This window comes from Drosophila yakuba, chromosome 3L (genome assembly GCF_016746365.2).
Source record: "Drosophila yakuba strain Tai18E2 chromosome 3L, Prin_Dyak_Tai18E2_2.1, whole genome shotgun sequence".
Taxonomy (NCBI): domain Eukaryota; kingdom Metazoa; phylum Arthropoda; class Insecta; order Diptera; family Drosophilidae; genus Drosophila; species Drosophila yakuba.
Window position 1 is genome coordinate 13,445,864 of NC_052529.2, and position 18,102 is coordinate 13,463,965.

Genomic DNA, 18,102 nt, shown 5'->3' on the forward strand with positions numbered 1-18,102 from the left:
CCAATCGTCTTTTCACAATCGACCACAAATTTTCGATTGGATTGAGATCAGGACTCTGAGCTGGCCACTCCATTAACTTAAAATCTTGATTTCCGATCCATTCCTTCACGATTTTGGACGTGTGTTTCGGATTTCCATCTTGCAGGAATGTGATATGACTCTCATTATAAACGCATTTGTCAACAAAATCGCAAAGATGGGTCTGCAGAATATCTAAATAGTCCTCTTTTTTCATAGTTCCTTCTATTTTCTTTATTGGTCCAATGCTCCACCAGGTAAAACAGCTCCAGACCATGACATTTCCTCCTCCTTGTTTTACTGTTTCCTGTAGGTGCCGTCTTTGCAGCGACTCTGCAGGCTTTTTCCAACAATATTGTTTTCCGTCCGACTGGTATCGATTGAATTTTGATTTATCAGACCATATAACTTTTTTCCAGTCGTCCACTTGCCAATTTTTATGTGCCTTCGCAAATTTTAGCCGTGCTTTTATATTTTTATCGGACAAGGCCGGTTTCGTTTTTTTTAATTCGGAAACGAATCCAATACGCTTAAGTGCTCGACACGCTGTCCACTGGCTGACAGGCTTGCCTATAGCTGCAGACGCATCCTTGGGTCTACAATTGTTATCCTTTTTAATATTTTGCATCATTAGCCGCGCATCTGCATCGGTCAACAAACGACGTGGACTTCTTCTTTGAATTTTGGGTACCGCGTTTCGCCTTTTTTGAACACGAATGGCTGCTGATTGGCTTATATTTAACTTCCCAGCTATTATACGCGTCGAAAATCCATTTTCAGTAAGGTTTATCACTGAATCTTCAACATTTATTGGCAATCTCTTCATATTATTTGTTTTAATAGTTAAGAGCCAAAAACACGTGGAGATTCGTACCTTTTTGGTTGAAAGCTTTTATATTTATACTTTTATATTAAACTTTCTTAAAAACAAATGGTAAATTCTAAAATTAAACTTTCAGTTGAATGGGCTGTCCAACTTTTGTTGAAAAATTCAAATTGAGCATAATTGAGTACATGCGAGTTAATTTAAATTTTATTTTTTTCCTAACGAAAAGAATTACATTATTGTTATTTTTTTTTACGAATTTGTAAATAAATAATCAAAGAATCAACAGTAAAAATTTGGGTTCATTTGCTTAACTAATACCTTTTTTATTTAGGCGAACAGTCAAAAGTTGCAAACATGTACTCATACTTGCACGCCACTGTATTTGAAAACGCAGAGGAATTCCGCTCTGGCCCTCAGTTGGCGGGCTTAGTGGGTCCTCATGAAAATTTGTAAGTATGTTGGACTTGTCACTTGCACACTTCATGACCATATTTGTCACATTTGCGCCATGTTCGCGTGGCCAAGGAGCCCGCGGGGTTACCATCCAGGGGTCCAGCACTGGGTCCGCATCCTGTACCCACCCCCACCCCCCTCCTGTGGCTCGTAACCCCCAATCCCCCCAGTCCACCGCCCGTTCCATGGCTCTTCCCTCGACGGGCAAATCAGATGCGCAACTAACGAGCAACAACCACGACAACGACAACGACGACGACATGGAAATTCGTTCGCTCTGCGTTTTGCCATTCCGAGTGACCGCGGGGTAGCAAGGGGCATGATGGGACTTAGCAGATTTGAAACTTCAAAAATAAAGCAATAAACATTTTTAGTTAAGAGCCAACTGATATTTACTATAGTAGCTGCCAAGAAAAGCACAAGCTTGAGAACCACTGCTAACTCACTAGTCACATTTACTAATGAAAAAAAAAAGAATATTCTGTCTTCTAACTCATTTTATATTAACAAATGAATTAACAAATAATCATAGGATGTTTCGCATTCGAGAGCCTGTTTAGTTGGAGCATCCACACAACTTGCTTTTATTGTTCTGCCGGCTGCGACTCCAACTGCTCTCGGCTGCTGAAGCTGATGCTGATGCTTTCTGCGGTTGCCGCAGACGCCTTCTGGCCATATTTGTATGAATAAATGCGTATTTAAGCACATACTTACAACACTTGCCATGTATGGAGCCCCAGCCCGAGAGCCAGCAGCCAGCAGCCAGGAGCCCAAAAGACAAGGGACACTGGCTGCTCCAGGAGAAAAGGATCGGGAATCGAGGGGTCGGGCTTCCAGACAAGGGACAGTTTCCCAGTGGCAATAGGCGAGTCCCGGCATTTTGCATTTTCCCTTGTATGTTCCTTGGCTTGCCACATTTTCAGATATATGTATGTATATATATGTTTTTCATGCTGCGGCCGAGGCTCACATTTGCTTTATGGTGCCTCACCTCTGTGGCTCCTTTTGCAGCATATTAAATTGCGGAAATATTTCTGTTGCGAAAACAGTTGCACGGCCAAATTGCACAGCAAACAATTTATTAATTAAGACCGAACAATTTGTTAAACGCTTTTTTACCCACGATTGGCAACTTATTCAAACGCAAAATTGCTGTTTGAGTAATTGAATATTAAATAATTATCTAGAGTTTATCTAGGCGAACCGGGACGGGAGTTAAGGTCGAAACGCGTTAAGGGAAAAAATCTAATTAATGCATGATTTTAAATGTAATTAAGTGTTTCGGGAAATATATGGAAAATCAATACCAACGCTCAATCGAACCATTAAGGCATAAATATAAATAAATAATTAAAATGGAAATTATAAAAGAAAATTGTTGGCATCGCGAGCAAAAAAGAACGCGCAAAAAATATGAATATTATGTAAAAAGTTGGTGTCCCCAGAGCGATTTTACTCGGAAAGCATTTAAATGAATATTTTAAGCAAATCATAAATTGCCGACATGCAAACCTCTTTGCCATATTATTAACAATTTACGATGTTGCTGCAGCTGGATTAAATAATTTATGGTTTTTTGCACATTATTCTCGTTGCAGGCGGCCCTCCATCAACAATATGTTTGACAACAAGTTCCGGCATTGGAATTGAATTTAATAAAATAAATTAAGCCACCAGGCAGTCGGAGTGGGTCAAAAGCACACAGTTTGAATTGTTAATGAGCGGCGGCAAAAAGTGTTAAATGCTGATGACGCTGCCTCTGCCGACGTCGCAGTCGCAGTCGCTGATTCAACGGTGCTGAAAAGTCAATTAAAGGTAATCAAATCGCAACTGATTGCATTACAACACCGGTGACAATAATTTTAATTCGCATTGATGTGGTCACTTATTTCATTTCATTTTCTGCTAAATCCAACAATTAATTGAGCACAGCTCCCTGTCAATCCTTAACCCCCCCTTGACCGTTTTCCAGCCCCTGCTGTCGCATTGCGGTTTAAAACGCGCCGTCTGACGAGTTTGCAGGCACGCGGTTTTTGTCGCCACTGCGTTTTTTGCAGTTTCGTTGCGAATTTTTTGGTTTCGAATTCAGTTTGGTTTTTTAGCAAATGCATTGGAACTTGGGGATTACGGTTAGGATTTGTTATGTTAAGGGGCTTATGAATTAAGCCTGCAGCTTAATATAATACAAATGGTAAACCAGACTGTAATTGGAAAAATAAATAAAAAATTAAATATGTAATAACTTGCCAATATTTCGATATATCACACATAAAAATTATTTTTATGATATTGAAAAATATTGTTAATAAAAAAATAACAAGGTTTAAAACTGAAACAGGGACTAGAAATCTTCTTAGTTACGTTTTTAGTTCTTCCCTAAAGTTGGCTTCCATCCACTAACACCAACTTGATCTTATTGCCCATTTGTAATTCTTTAAAGTAATCCAATACAAGTTTAGCAAACTTTTACCCAACCAATGGGACTTTGACTCCGCAATTACGTGCCTTTTTGGGGTTAACCAGAACTACTTAAATCCAGCGGCAGCAACAACATACATATGCACACTAATTGCAAGTTGTTAATGTTGGCAAAACAGAGCGGGCAACTCAATTGAAAATCGTTGGCGACTGTGAAAACTTGGCAAAGTAATATAAATCACCCAAGGGATCAGGAGAATGACCCGGGGAGAGCTCGAACTCGGGCCCGAACTCTAGAAGTCGAGAACTTGGGCTGAATGGTCGCCGGTTTAATGACGCAAGTAATTGCAACAGCAACAGCAACCGGCAACCGGGAACTTGCAACTGGGAACTTGCAACAAGATCTCAAAGCTGCAAGGGGGCCAGACTTAATGAAAATCAAACAAAACAAGCAGCGCAACAACAATAACTCAAAGTCGGTCAACTGTGCAGGGGAAAGCTCTGTTGATTTTTCCCCCCGTTTTCCGAAAAGCAATAATTGATAAACGAACATGGGAGAACAGATGTACAAGTGTTCAAATGAATGAATCAAGCTCAATGACGATGATATAGAAGACATGCGAGCCAAATCAATTGATTTATGCAGCTGCAGTTGCCTTTGCGGATGGCATTTCGTTCGCATTTCGTTCGCATTTAATTGAAAGCAGTAATTAAATTAATGACTCGCCGTCCGGCGAAAAGTCTGGTTTTAATTAAGTCAAGGAATGACGGACTTGCAGATCTAACTAGACAACAGTAGACACTCTGGCATGTGCAACATAATTGTCACGCAATCGTTCTTCTTTTGTCCAGGCCAATGCACTCACTCATTCAATTCAGAATGCGGAAGTTAATGTGCACTTTTTGTATTGCAACTTGAAACGCACCAAAAAAACTAAATACTGAGCCATGGCAACGCGCTTAAAACAGCCCCTGAAACCCGCTCATCGAATTTAGCTGACAAAACAGCCACGAACGTGACTTTTGTGTAGACTGGTTACAATGCAGCTATCACTGTATACATGATAAATAATTACGGCGTGTTTAGTCTTATCGTTAAATATTGAGTGCTAAAGCTTCAGTCCTGAAACATCGACTTATATTTATATTTTAAATAAATTAAGAACTGGGTGAAAAACACTTTCCCTCTTTTGTGATCATAATTTCTGGATCATCATGATTTCTTAAGAAATCTTTGTGGCAACCACCCCTTTCGGTTTTCTGAAAAATGCTAAATGATTTAATCAAATCTGCCATTTTATTGCATTCCTCAGCGACCAAGTAATTTTGCTCTCCGCGTCTTTCTCCACACACATATATCATTCCTCTGGACGTCTTCAGCTTATGTATTCATAATTAAATTAATTAAATTCCTGCGCTTCAATTAAAATCTTATTAAGTTTCCGTATGCCTGCCACACGTTTCCCTTTGAAACAATGGGGGAAAACTGAAAAATTGCCGAGAATGGTGGCGAATGAGAGATGAGATGAGCGGCAGACAAAGAGGAAAAAGTGGGAAATGAAAAACTTCTTACAAAGCTTACTTATTCACACATCACACAGGCAACTGCAGACTTTTCACTCGCAAATACTTTTCCTGTCTCCAGCACACACACAGACGCACACGTTAAACATTATTCACCGGCCAGGAAAAAATGAGGAAAAATATCGTCCTGCTCCCCTGTTGGTCCTTTTTTGGGTGCTGCCAGCCAGCGTACGGGATGCCAAAAACAAACAGGACGAAGAAAAATGCTTGCCGACCATGTGGTTCACTTGATGCTGCTGTTGTTGCTACTGCTGTTGCTGTTGCTGTTGCTGATGCTGCTGCTGTTGCAGAGTTGCTGGTGCTGCTGCTGCCGTTGCACATATTGCTGCTGCATTCTTCGCATAAATTTCGCCATCGCACTTAACTCATGTCTCGGGGTCTCTCTTTAAATGAGTCTGGTTAGCTCTCGCCATTCTTGCACTGAGAGAAAAACAGAGTTAACTCTAATATTTCTGCCCCTCACAAAGGGGCTTAATATTTTATGTATATTTTGAAAGATTTCTTTGAACCAAAAGAACTAATTATACTTGTAGATCTACTTAGACAGAATGACGATATAAATTCGGTTATCAAATTACCTATCATCGAAATCAGTATCTTTTCTTCTAACAACTTTTCTTATTTTAAGTAAAGTTCTATATATATTAACATTTATATATTTCCTTTTCTCTGTGTGTAGTTATCTACTTCTCGTTCCCGCTCGCTTTGAGCTCTGAGCATAAACAATGGTGCTGCTTAAAGCAAAAAACCACGCTGCCCCTTGCCCCTTCCCCTTTCGACCCCTCACCTTCCGTTTCAGCCACGTTCAGCTCTGCACACATGTGACGCTGTCCCGCTTTCCCGCTGCACCCACCGAGCACCGAACCCCGCCCACCGAGACCCACCTCCCAACGGCCTTGCCTCATGTTAAATTCACCAGGGAACGCAGCGCCGACGGGGAGGGGGAAGGGGAAGAGCGGGGCAGGGGCAGGGGCAGCGGCAGTAGGCAAAAAGTTGAGACTTATTTTATACTTTTTTCGTACTTCATGGTCGTACAATGTTGAGCGGGGAAATTTAAAAGCAAATGCAAACAATATGGAACATTTTAAATGCACAGTGGAATGGAGAGCGAAAAACTAGTGGGTCAAATTTCCACTCCTATCTCTGGTTTAACTTAAAATGTTACTTTTGGCCATAAAGGATTATAACCAACATACCAACTGAAACTTGAGGGTTTCTAGACCAGGCCCACTAATATATTATTTACTAATTATTTTCGTACTTTTGCCACACTGTGCATCTTCGTAGGACAGCAGCGGCCGAGTAAATCACCGCAACTGTGAAACTAAATTTCCAGGGCACTAAATTTACGCACAGCCAACTAAACCCGAGCGAAACTGAGAGCAGAACCCCAGTTAACCCCAAACCGAGTGGAACAGTGTAAGCTGCCCGCTTAGATCCTTGTCTCGCTCCTCTTCTCCGGCTGTCTCTTTCTTTCCCCCCCTCCCCCGTTGCTTATATCCTTGCCGTGCAATTTTCACCATTTTGTGGTGCACTTTGCGCCTGGCCGCGATTTGGAAAAGATTTATGGGCCACGACATGGAAGCGGAAGCGCTGCTGTCCAGGCCACTAAGTCCAGCTGCAGGTATGCACCGAACACCACCCACCCACCAGTGGTGCGACCCAAGCACCACCCACCACCACTTCTGCTTGTTGAGTCAGCAACAAAGGGGCTGAGGAGGGGGAGGCATTGTCGCGAATAGTCCTTTCCTAATGCCTGTCAGCAAATGCCGTTGTAAAGGAGCTCAAGTCCCTTTACTCCTTAGCGACAAATCCTTTATGCAGCGGAAAATGTTAGAAACTAAATTACCAACAATTCCCGAAAATGGTTGACAATTCAGAAGCTTATCCCAAATATCATTTCAACAGCTAATATGCAATAATGAATATCTAAACATGAATGAGAGTTTAAAATACTCTTTTAAAATTACCTTTACAAAAGGAGTAGAGAATTTTCTCAAGTGCATTCATTTTTGGCCTTATCCAGTTGGCTCGTTTTCATTTAGCGCCCTTTACCTTTTCACTATTTAATGCTTAATTTAAATACAAATCCGATCTGTTTGCTGACTTTTGTCGATAAGCGGCAGCAGAAATGATGGCGAAAGTTGGCCAACTTTATCCCATCTAATGGAGAAAAGAAACGAAAGCGGCAGCAGAAAAAATCATTTTGCCTTGGCAATGGCAATTTAATTTGTTTTGGCCTAGAGCTCGGCAAACTTTTCGGCACTTGAAATGAGAGTTTGGCCAAAAGGATCTGGGTTCTAGAGTTACGAGGCTCCCTAATGGTTATAAGTCCTGTGCACACAACATCAGAATAAAAGTGGGTATTGTAGTGAAGGCAGTGAATTGAGAAACATTAAATTACCTCTGGTAATAATCTAATTTATAATAGTTTGTCATAAAAAACAGTTTTTACATAATGTACGGGTTATCCTGTCGCAATGTTATCAAATCATCTTTCCACAGTATTTAAAAGAACTGAACTTTCCTACCCTCTTCCAGGTATAACACTCTAAACACTCATTCTTGAACTCGCCGCTATCGAAGCAATTTTATTTGCTCAGTCTCCGCCCAAAGTGCTCCTTTAACCCGCCATTTTCTGGCAACCTCAGTGAACGTCCTTCCAACTCCATTCCCCATGCACAGAATTTATGTCTCAACTTGCCTAAGCCGTGTTTGTAGTAAAACCTCCACTATCGCGCCTTAATTTTAAAGCCCTCGACGCTAAATGGTCTGCCGGAACCTAGAACCCAGAACCCAGAACCTAGAGACCGAGTCCAAAGCCCCCTTTTTTGTGCGGCTTCTCGCCATCTGCATTCGCTGGCAAAGTTTATGTTCGACATGCTGTAATGGCGCCATATGCGCGTTTATCAAACAAAAAAAAGGAAGAAGGCACACCCCACTCTGCTCTAGATTCCTGAATAAGTCTGGGATATATGGGTTAGTTTTCCGGTTGCCGTATAAATTTGTTTAAGACATATAGCAAGGATCAATAGCTGGGGATTTATTGTCTGCCACATATAACTTTGTCTTGGCTTTAAACTCCCAGACACGGAAGTGCTAAAAGGGCGTGCCACTGCTGGATGGCAAGGTCGATGGGCGGAACTTTTTTACCTACTTTTGGCTGTCGCCGCCGCTTTCTGGGCAGAAAGCCAAGGGAGAGAAAAGCCACGGCAACGAGATGGCTAGAAAATTATGGCTAAAATGGCGACGTCGTCTGGGGCCGAGGAAAAATGCTCCACGACGACGTCGTCTTGCGGTCGTTTATATGTAAAATATTTGGTTTACTTTATGACTGCTTTGGGTATTACTCTTTACTTTCTTGCAGTGCCAATTCTCGCTCGTTCTCTTCCTCTTTGGGCCAACTTTTTGGCCAGGCTGTAAAAACAAACAGAGATGCGAGAAACGGCGATGGAGATGGAGGTGGAGGTGCTAGGAATTATGCCATAAAAGCATCGTCGTAGTTCCAACTTTGCCAAATTCTTGGCTTGTCGTCGACATCATCCTCTTTGTCATCCTCCGTTTTTTCCTCCAACACCCGCGGTCTTCAACTCCGTCGCCTAGTCTCAATGTTCAAGGGGGCCATAAAATACTTTTTGAATCCAAAGCGCCGCATTGCTCCTGTTGTTTGGCGGATATTCTGGTGGGCAGAGGAGATTACCGGCGAGGGACTCCTCCGTACCATCCCCGAACCAGAACAGAACCAACAAATGAGCCAGCTCACTGGGGCGCCTCTTTAACCGCTCATTTCGGGGTGTTGAACTTGCAATGGATTACATTCGGAGAATGCCAAGTGGGGGGATTCCCTGGAGGTGTGGCAGTGACCACAAGACATTTTTGTAAATTTAGAAAGTGGAGTACAACGTTTGCATAATAACCTAGTGGAGGTTTAAACAACGTATTAAGGCATATCATGTTTTGGACCTATAATATATATGAACCATCATAGCTTAACATGTTTTTATGATACTTGTGGTTCCCAAAGAAACATTGAGTCTTACAATAATCTAATCTACTCTTTACCTAACTCTGGGTATAAGAAATTAACACATGTACTCTGATTGAGGTCACCTCCCCGATGTGCATCTTACCACTACTAATAGCAAGTTCTTTTGCAGCATTTGAAAGTGGCTTCGCACACATGTAGCCATTAAGCCTGACTCCCCCTAAAATTAGCTTTTCCGAGCTGATTATAGTGTGCCCCTTTTCCCAATCACATCCACTCCATATCCGTGTAGCTTTTGCGGTTCATAAACACAAATCAGCTGCAGAAATGGAGAAGCAGAAAGCATTCAGTTCGTGCGCCAAATTCCGAATCGAAATCCAAATCCAAACCCAAGCCCAATCCCAAGTCCGATTCAATTGCTGATTGGGTGAGTGGGGGGGGTGCGAGTGGGGCAGATTGGAACTGAAACTTGCGCCCGATTACCATTACTGAGAATTGAAGTAACATGTGTGACGATGCGCAATTGGCAAGCGCCCCCTGGCGGCCACTCTCTGTAACTCCGTAAGCAGTTACGCCCCACCCACCCACTCAAATACTGAAACCACCCACTCAAATACTGAAACCACCCACCCGTCTATTGTTTCGTTTTCTATTTCACAGACGAGTGGCTGTTGCCGCGGCGACTTTCACTGGCACACAGCCTTCAGCTTTGGCCGCCACTGGGGAAGTAGGTGGTTGGGTGGTTCAGTGGTGCAGTGGGTGGTGCCGAATGCTGGTAGCTGGTTGCTGAATGCTAGTTGCCACGGTGGTGCCCCAAATACCGCTTCCAATTTGGAGCTGGCTGTGCGTGAGCCTGCCATGTCTTTGTTTTGTATTCCTGCGATGGCAAATATTTGGTCTGCCCGCGCTGGCAGGAAAAAGTATCTTGCAGATGCACACAAAAAGTATCTCGCCAAGTCGAAGAAGCTGAAACAGTAAACTGTAAACTGTAAACTGTGCAAATAGTGCAAATCGGGCGGAGGCAGCTCGGTACATGTCTCGAGCGGAAACTGTGCCAAAAGACGTATGGCACAAAGCAGGATAAATTTGCCAAGTTTATCATAGCAAACGGATGGGGGCGTGGCGCGACAGGACTTCCATGTACGTGGGAAAGGGGCAGGGGGTGAAGGAGCAGGGGCAGGGGGCTGTTGGCAAAACATGAGCCAAGGCATTGAGCATAAAATATGGTCGGCGATATTTTAACGCGCGCTCAAGCGAAATTGTCATATAAATAACGCCCAGGGAAGGGGTTTTTCGCTGTGGGGCCCTGGGGTTTCTGGTTTAAGGTTTTAGGATATTGGCTGGCGTTACTTTGAAATATTAAACATTTGGCAAACAGGCAAAGTTGAAGTTTATTGCCGACGTTGATGGCTCGAGTTGAGCAAGTTTTTTTTTTGTTTTTTTGCTGCAAAGGGGGCCCGTGGAAAATTGAAGGAAAAAGGAAATTGGGCCAGGCCAGCTGAAACCTGGAAACCATTATGGACCCGTCGATTCCGATGCTATTTTTAAGCACCGTCAAACTTTTTCCGCTCGCCACAGATAAAAGGGGGAAAACTGAGTTCGCCACGGGCACAACTGTACTTGCCAACTCTTTTCCATTTTCCCCCCTCACTTTTTTTGTTTTTGTCTACCATTAAATCAGAAACATGCATTTATTTAGCAATTTCCACCAACTGCAACAGAAAAGTTGTGGCAAATGATTCTTTTTTCTGCTGGCAAATTTTCAAAAAGCAAAAAAAAAAACAATCTCTAGACTAAACAAAAAGCAACAACAGAAAGTGTTAAAAGGGGGTGGTCGGTGGACTGTGGGCGGGGCAGTGGGGCGGAAGTCATAGCGCTGGGCCAAAGCAATAGCAAACCAAAATCCGGGGACCAAAAACCGACAAAAGACGGACCAGAAAACGGCACCAGACAGATACAATAAAAAGAGGTTTGTCCACCCGCAAACTCTCCCTCTTTTTGGGCCATGGTCACAAGGCTGTTGGACTCGCAGCCACTCGAAGAAACTCAATGCTGTATTCAGACGCATATAAATAGAATTCTTTAAGTGCGTATGAATTCCACCAATTAAATTGTTAAATTTGTTATCAATACTCTTTGAATTTATACATATAAAATATGACGTATATATGTTATATCGATATAACTTTGTAGAACAAAATTAACTGTAACAGGCTTATTTTAAAAATATAAGAAAATCAAGTAAAGTATATGGACTAATTAGTAGTGCTGCGTTGTTATTTTTGTTCACTGTACAAAGTTCCAACGGCAAACATTTCGCAACAATGGCCGAAAAGATATAGCCATGGGTGGGGACAAGTGACCGAGTGCAAGTCGGACACGAACGGAACTAATAAATGAGTTCAGCAACAGCAGCAAACCAAATAAAAATGTCCTGAAAAGGCAACAAAAGCCACCGAATAAAATCTCAGCGCCAGACCATAAAATATTAAGGGCATACTTTCAATGGATGGGGATTGAAAGGTTCGAAGGGAAAGAGGGAAGCTTTGGGTGACAATTTAAATAGCTGCATGCATGGGGTAGTTCGACCATTGCTATTTAGTTGATAAAAGCGTGCTGCAAGTCTATAGAGCTCTGTAAAGAATTTGATTAAAAAACAGCTAAAGGAGTAGTCAAAACCGTTTTTATACAACCGCAATCGGCACCTAAACTAATTCGTTAGTTAACACTCACTTTTTGGCACATAGTTTAACGTGAATTGTAATGACCCGTCGTAAAGATAAGCCATGCAAAAATGTGTTCAAAATTCTAAAGTGTAACCCAACTAGTGCGCTCTCAGAGTTTTTCCCTTCCAAAAAACCAACTCAACTCATATCCTTCGGGGCCGAAAAACACCAAACCCATCCTAACCCCACTGATAACTTCTGAACTTCTCGACAGGTCGTGGCTGCAAGCTCATTGAAAACCAGGCCTGCGGTATCGCGTTGGCCATTTAACAGGATTTTAGCAATTTAAATATGATTTCTACCCATACCCATCATCAGCCATATGCATTTCAAGCAGCTGGGCGGGCGTACAAAGGAAAAACTTGGCAGTTTTTGTTTTTATTCGCCCGAAAATGTTGTCGGCTGTTTGTTCTTCGAGGCGGAGATCCCTGCCTCAACAAGTTGCTTTATGGCATATGCATGATAATGATGAGGAGTCGGAACTGGGACCAGAACCAGGATAAGGCCAGGAAGGACCCTCCACGAGTGGCGTTTTTTGCGGCCCTCGTTCATATGATGGCTGCTCCCGGGTGTTTATGTGATATTTACACAATAAAAAGCGAGAGTTCCAAGGGATGGAAGTCACATCCTTTTGGTCGGTGGAGGACCAAGACCCAAGACCGCTCCCCGCTCCCCAGCGCTCTGAAGTTCTGACCCACATCTATGATTACTTTCATAGCGCCTTTGGGGCCCAGCCACGCCCACACTGCGTAAAGTTGAAAAATATGAAAAAGGGGGACGATACATCCTTTGTCTTTTTCAGCCTTCCCCCTTCCTTTGAAACACAACAAAGAAAAAAAAGAATTTCGCCTTTGTTTTATTTATTTTATAGCCCGTTTGGGGGAGCCCAGTGCCGATATCCTTTTTCTGGGCCCCATCCTTGAACTTCTCGCAGTTGCCGCGCTAAATTAAGTTTTGTTTTGCCAGTTGTCCCCAGATCCCAGCTCCACCAGCTCCTCCATCTCCGCCACCACCACCTCATCCCCAATGTTGCCCATCAGCCCCGGAGCTGATAAATGTCCCCAAAGCAAACAAAGTGCAAGTTGTTTTTTAAGTTTGGCCCCAACTATGCGGCATATCTTTGGCCTGTTCGGAGTTCCATTGGGAGGTGGTAGCTTTAAGGGCAGCGGACTTAAATGGGGGTTGTGTTTTGGGGCCAGGGTCTGACTTTGGGGACCTGCCAGTTGACACAAAGGGTTGCTGACGTTGGTCCTTTGTCTTTCATGTGTGCCGACTTGGCCAAGCTACATGGATGGGGTCTTCAAAGGGAGTCAAATGACTTCAATAATATTAAAGCCATTTCCAAGCAGCTAAAACAGAAGCTTTTTGTTTCCACTATTGAAATTCATAGGCAACTGTAGAAAAAGTAACCAGATCTCGCTGTAGTAAATCATGGACTCAGTACTTCTGATTCAATGAAGAATTCCTGGGCAAGTCGTGCGGTGGCGTTCAATCTGCTTCCATCCATCCAATCGATAGCCCAGCCCCAGAGTTCCGATCCAATTTAAGCTAAACTGCCTGGCAACCATTAGGTCTGCAACAGACTGGCAGGCAACTGTTAAAGTGAAACTCGAAACAACTTCCATTTGCTTTTAGCCAGTCGCTAATTCCGTTCCTAATGTCCAGGCCGTGGCCATTTAAATTGTCTTCATTTGTTTACTGCCCGACAGTCAAATGGGGGTATATGGAGGGCTGGAGCTGAAAGTAATCCACAAAACTACCGATTAACTCCCGACGGGGGCAATGCGATTGCTCTGCAGCTTTGCAGCACTGCAGCACTGCAGCTGCCAAATCCAATGGAAATCCAAAAGCCAAGCAATTTTGAACTCTAATGGAAAATCAATTTAAAGCGAAACCCGACTAACCCCGCACCTTTCTGCTTCCTTCCTCTATTTGCAGGCGAATGCCGGAGTCTGGACTAGAAAGCCATTGGCGAACTTGGCCAGAACGTAGTTAACGTAGAAAAGGAGAGCGGCACAAACGAAGCGACGACGAGTGCAAAAAGCCAAAAGACAGTGAGCGTGTAATGAGCAGACGACGGGCAATTACCATGTCGTTGGCTCCCCATCTTGGCCAGGCTTTTAGCCTGTGCATGGGCCTGTGCCTGGTTTTGGCCACATTACCAGTGGCCCTGGGATTGGCCAACTGCCCCAATGGCTGCGAGTGCGACGACGACACCCTGATGGTCAACTGCGGCGAGGGCACGCTGGACGTCCTGCCCATCGCACTGAATCCCGCCATCCAGCGACTGGTGATCAAGAACAACAAACTAAAGACCATCGACTCATCCATGCAGTTCTATGCGCAGCTCACTTTCCTGGATCTGTCATTTAACGACATGCTCAACATACCGGAACGATCGTTTACGTTTCACGCCAAATTGCAGGAGCTGCACCTGGACCACAATAAGATTGGCCAGGTGTCGAACAAGACCTTCCTGGGACTCTCCACCATCAGTGTTTTGAATCTGAGAGGCAACTTGATTGCCGAGCTGGAGTACCGCACTTTTTCGCCCATGACCAAGCTTGCCGAGCTTAATCTCGGCCAGAATCGCATCAGTCACATCGATCCACATGCCTTGGATGGCTTGGACAACCTGAGGGTGCTCTATCTGGATGATAATACACTGACCACAGTGCCGGGAGCACTTACCTTCCAGGCACTCCACTCCCTGGCAGAATTATACTTGGGCACCAACTCCTTTATGACGATTCCCGGTGGAGCTTTCCAGGATCTCAACGGACTAACCCGACTGGATCTGCGCGGAGCTGGCTTGCACAACATCTCGGGAGAAGCTCTCAAGGGTCTGGAGTCCCTTCGCTACTTGGATCTGTCAGATAATCGCCTTCCTGCAATACCCACAGCTGCCCTGCAGCGATTGGGACGCCTGGAACAGCTAAACATTGGTCAGAATGACTTTGAGGTCATCTCCTCGGGCGCCTTTTCCGGTCTCCGGGAGCTGAGGCACTTGGAGCTGACGGGTGCCCAGCGACTGAGACGCGTGGAGAGCGGTGCCTTCAGTGGAAACAGCAACCTGGAGCACCTAAACCTTTCCAGTAACAAGCAGTTGAACGAATTATCCTCCATCGCCTTGGGTGGCCTGCCCCATCTGAGCACAGTGGTGCTGAAGGCCAATCAATTGAGCAGTCTGGATGAGGGTCTGGTGCCCTGGGCTGATCTGCAAACCCTTGATCTCTCGGAGAATCCATTCGAATGTGACTGCCGACTTCTGTGGCTGCGCCATTTGCTGGTCAGCAGGAATGCCAGTGGCCAGTATGCGCCCGTCATCTGTGCCTATCCAACGGCTCTGCGGGATTTGCCACTGGCCCATTTGGCAGAGCCACTTCTAGGCTGTGCCCATGGAGCCGCCAGTAAGCAGGCGATCATCGGAATGCTGGTGGTGGGCTGTGCCGCTTTGATAACCACCTTGGCCCTGGTTCTCTACACCTGCCGTCGCAGGATTCGGGAGATGCTGAAGGGACATTCGGCGTTGGGGCGAAAGGAGCGCGAGTACCAGAAGACCTTCTCCGACGAGGAGTACATGTCGAGGCCACCACCCGGTGGGGGTGGAGTTCATCCCGCAGCTGGAGGCTATCCCTATTTCGCCGGCAGCAGTCGGCCGATACCGGTCACCGAGCTATAGCTAGAAGCACCACCCCCGCCTCAGCTGCGTGGTCGGGGTGGTGGCGCCAGCACCGCCAGCGGCGCCGTACAGCAGCTCCAAGTGCCCAGTGCCGTGGACCAAGCCTCCAACTCCTTTGCCCAGCTCAGCCACATTCACTACATGACTAACAATGGCCAGCAGCAACTGGCGCAGCCACAATCGACCTCGAAGATGCACCACTCGCAGCAGGATATGCGCTTGTTGGCCTGCAACGGTGGGAAGCCACTGAATGCTACCTCGCTGCCGCGCCACCGACCACCGGTGGTGCAGGAGAGCACCCTGTCGCACTATAGCCAGCCGCTTGCCAACGGGATTCGTCTCACCCAGGACCACTTTAACCACAACCAGAACCAGAGCCAGAGCCACAACCAGCACTACGGAGGAGTCTATGCCAAGCCGTGCGATGCGATGTCCGAACCGGGATACATCCACAACAACTCGCATTACTCGCTGCCATTGGATCACGACTTGCCACCCAGCCCCACGCCCACACCACCGCCCCCCGCTCTGCCGCTGAGGAATGGGGTGGGCATGGCCCTGATCCATGGCAACACCACCGGGCGCAGATCCTTCAACAACAACAACAACAACGTGTCCACCCTGTCCAACAACAATCACCATGGCATTGGCGGCGGAGTGGGCGTGGCAGTCGGCGGTGCTGGGGGCAACAACAACGGCAGTCTCAGGCGATACCACTGATATCCGGCCAAGACGTGCGGCACTCTGGGCCGCACCATCATCAAAACCAGGCCGGATCCGGATATCGAGCTGCATTACTTCTACAAGGGTTAAAGAGGAAACTGGAAGCGCAAGGGAATCGATCTAATTTAATCGGGTTTGCTTCGGTTCTCACTTTTGGAGAGAGTTTTCAGCAGTAAGTTAATAAAATAAAAAAAAGGGATGCAAACTTATTCGCTTTCATTTACTTTATTCAAAAGTGAAAATCGTAGCCAACCTGCATATTCATACTCTAGTTGTATATTCCTATGTTACGTGTATTCAAGCGAAAGCATTTTGTATAAATTAGGATTTAGTTCGAAAGGTTGTCGACCAGGAAAAGCGCAGGAAAATCGCAGGTGTATATAAGAAAATCTTGCGCACAATTTGGCGGACAGTGTGGATTGGGCAAAGAAAAACTTGAATACAGTTGACCAACCTGCTGATCGGCCATTTCATTTGCATACAGTGATCTTAATATTTAAGTTATGCTTAAAAGCATTTCAATTATTGTAAATAATTAAAAGCTTCGTATAAATACATTATAACAAAATTAATTCAATTTCTATACAACAAACAGATAAGTAAGCAATTAATTTACTTTATTAAATAACAAATAAGCTACGCGCTTAAGCACCAGTCATTAAAACTATGTATGTATTTAGCCTAAAGCTATCACAAAATATTCCAAAAAAAAAACCCATGCAAGAGCCTAAAAATAAAACGGAAGAAAATATGCAAAAACTAAAAAGAATACAGCAGATTTTTATAGTTAATAGACTCAGAAAAGAATAAACTACTCATCGGAATAATAAACAAAGATAATGTAAAATGAAAATAGCAAAACTATTGAAAACTCCGAAATATTCATGTAGATTCCACGCCGCATTCACAAATATGAATAAGCAATTTATGCAACATACAAAAATAGAAAGTAAATCTATATATACGAATTATGCGTGTAAATAAAAAGTAACTGTGCTGGAAAAAAAACATACATTTTATATTGTTTTAATTTCGAATTTATCATTTATTTCAGCCTTTGAGTTCATTTTCTCATTTGACTGCAACAAGTCGGCCACAATTTTGATCAATTGTACATATTTAACAACTTAATGGAACAAATTGCAAAACCAATACAAGGGAGTTAAAAGTAACCTACGAATAAACAAAAATCTAAGATTACCATATATAATTGAAAACTTATTCAAACGCAAATCTCATATTCATATTTCATAACGAAGCAGATCTTTCATCTAGTTATACGACAACGCAACTATAAATAAATTAAATCAATTTGAACTACACTTTAAGCAAATTACAAGGGACAAGCATAGTTAAACAAGCGAAAACACAAAATCGTAAATAAATATATGAGCCAGATATAGGGTGTAGCCGAAAGCAAGAAATATTTGTGGATCAGCGTCTAATCGTATCACTAAAACAAGAAGTCAAAAAACAAGTCATGCAAGGAATTCTCTTAATGTAATGGATAATCGCAAACGCGAGTAAATTGAAAATTCAACAGTGTTCAAGAACTAGAGATAAAATCAAATAAAGAACAAATTTAACAATAAATTAGTTGTGGTTTTTATTAAAAACTTTTTAATTATTGGGGTTTTTTTTGTTGGCTGTTCGCATTTGAATGACAATTTTATCCCGTCGCACA

At 43.9% G+C, this 18,102-nt stretch overlaps 1 protein-coding gene across 1 annotated transcript in view; it reads left to right on the plus strand.

Annotated features, from left to right (window-relative positions):
• The window catches only part of LOC6533991 (protein slit), a 53,507-nt gene extending 35,496 nt beyond the window's left edge, over window positions 1-18,011 (plus strand). The window contains exons 4-5 of the mRNA XM_002094645.4: window positions 2,899-3,115; window positions 13,952-18,011. Of these exons, the coding sequence (XP_002094681.3) occupies window positions 14,079-15,695 (1,617 nt within the window). The 5' untranslated portion in view covers window positions 2,899-3,115; window positions 13,952-14,078 and the 3' untranslated portion in view covers window positions 15,696-18,011. The remainder of the gene's footprint in view (window positions 1-2,898; window positions 3,116-13,951) is intronic.
• The last annotated feature ends 91 nt before the right edge of the window (window positions 18,012-18,102 follow it).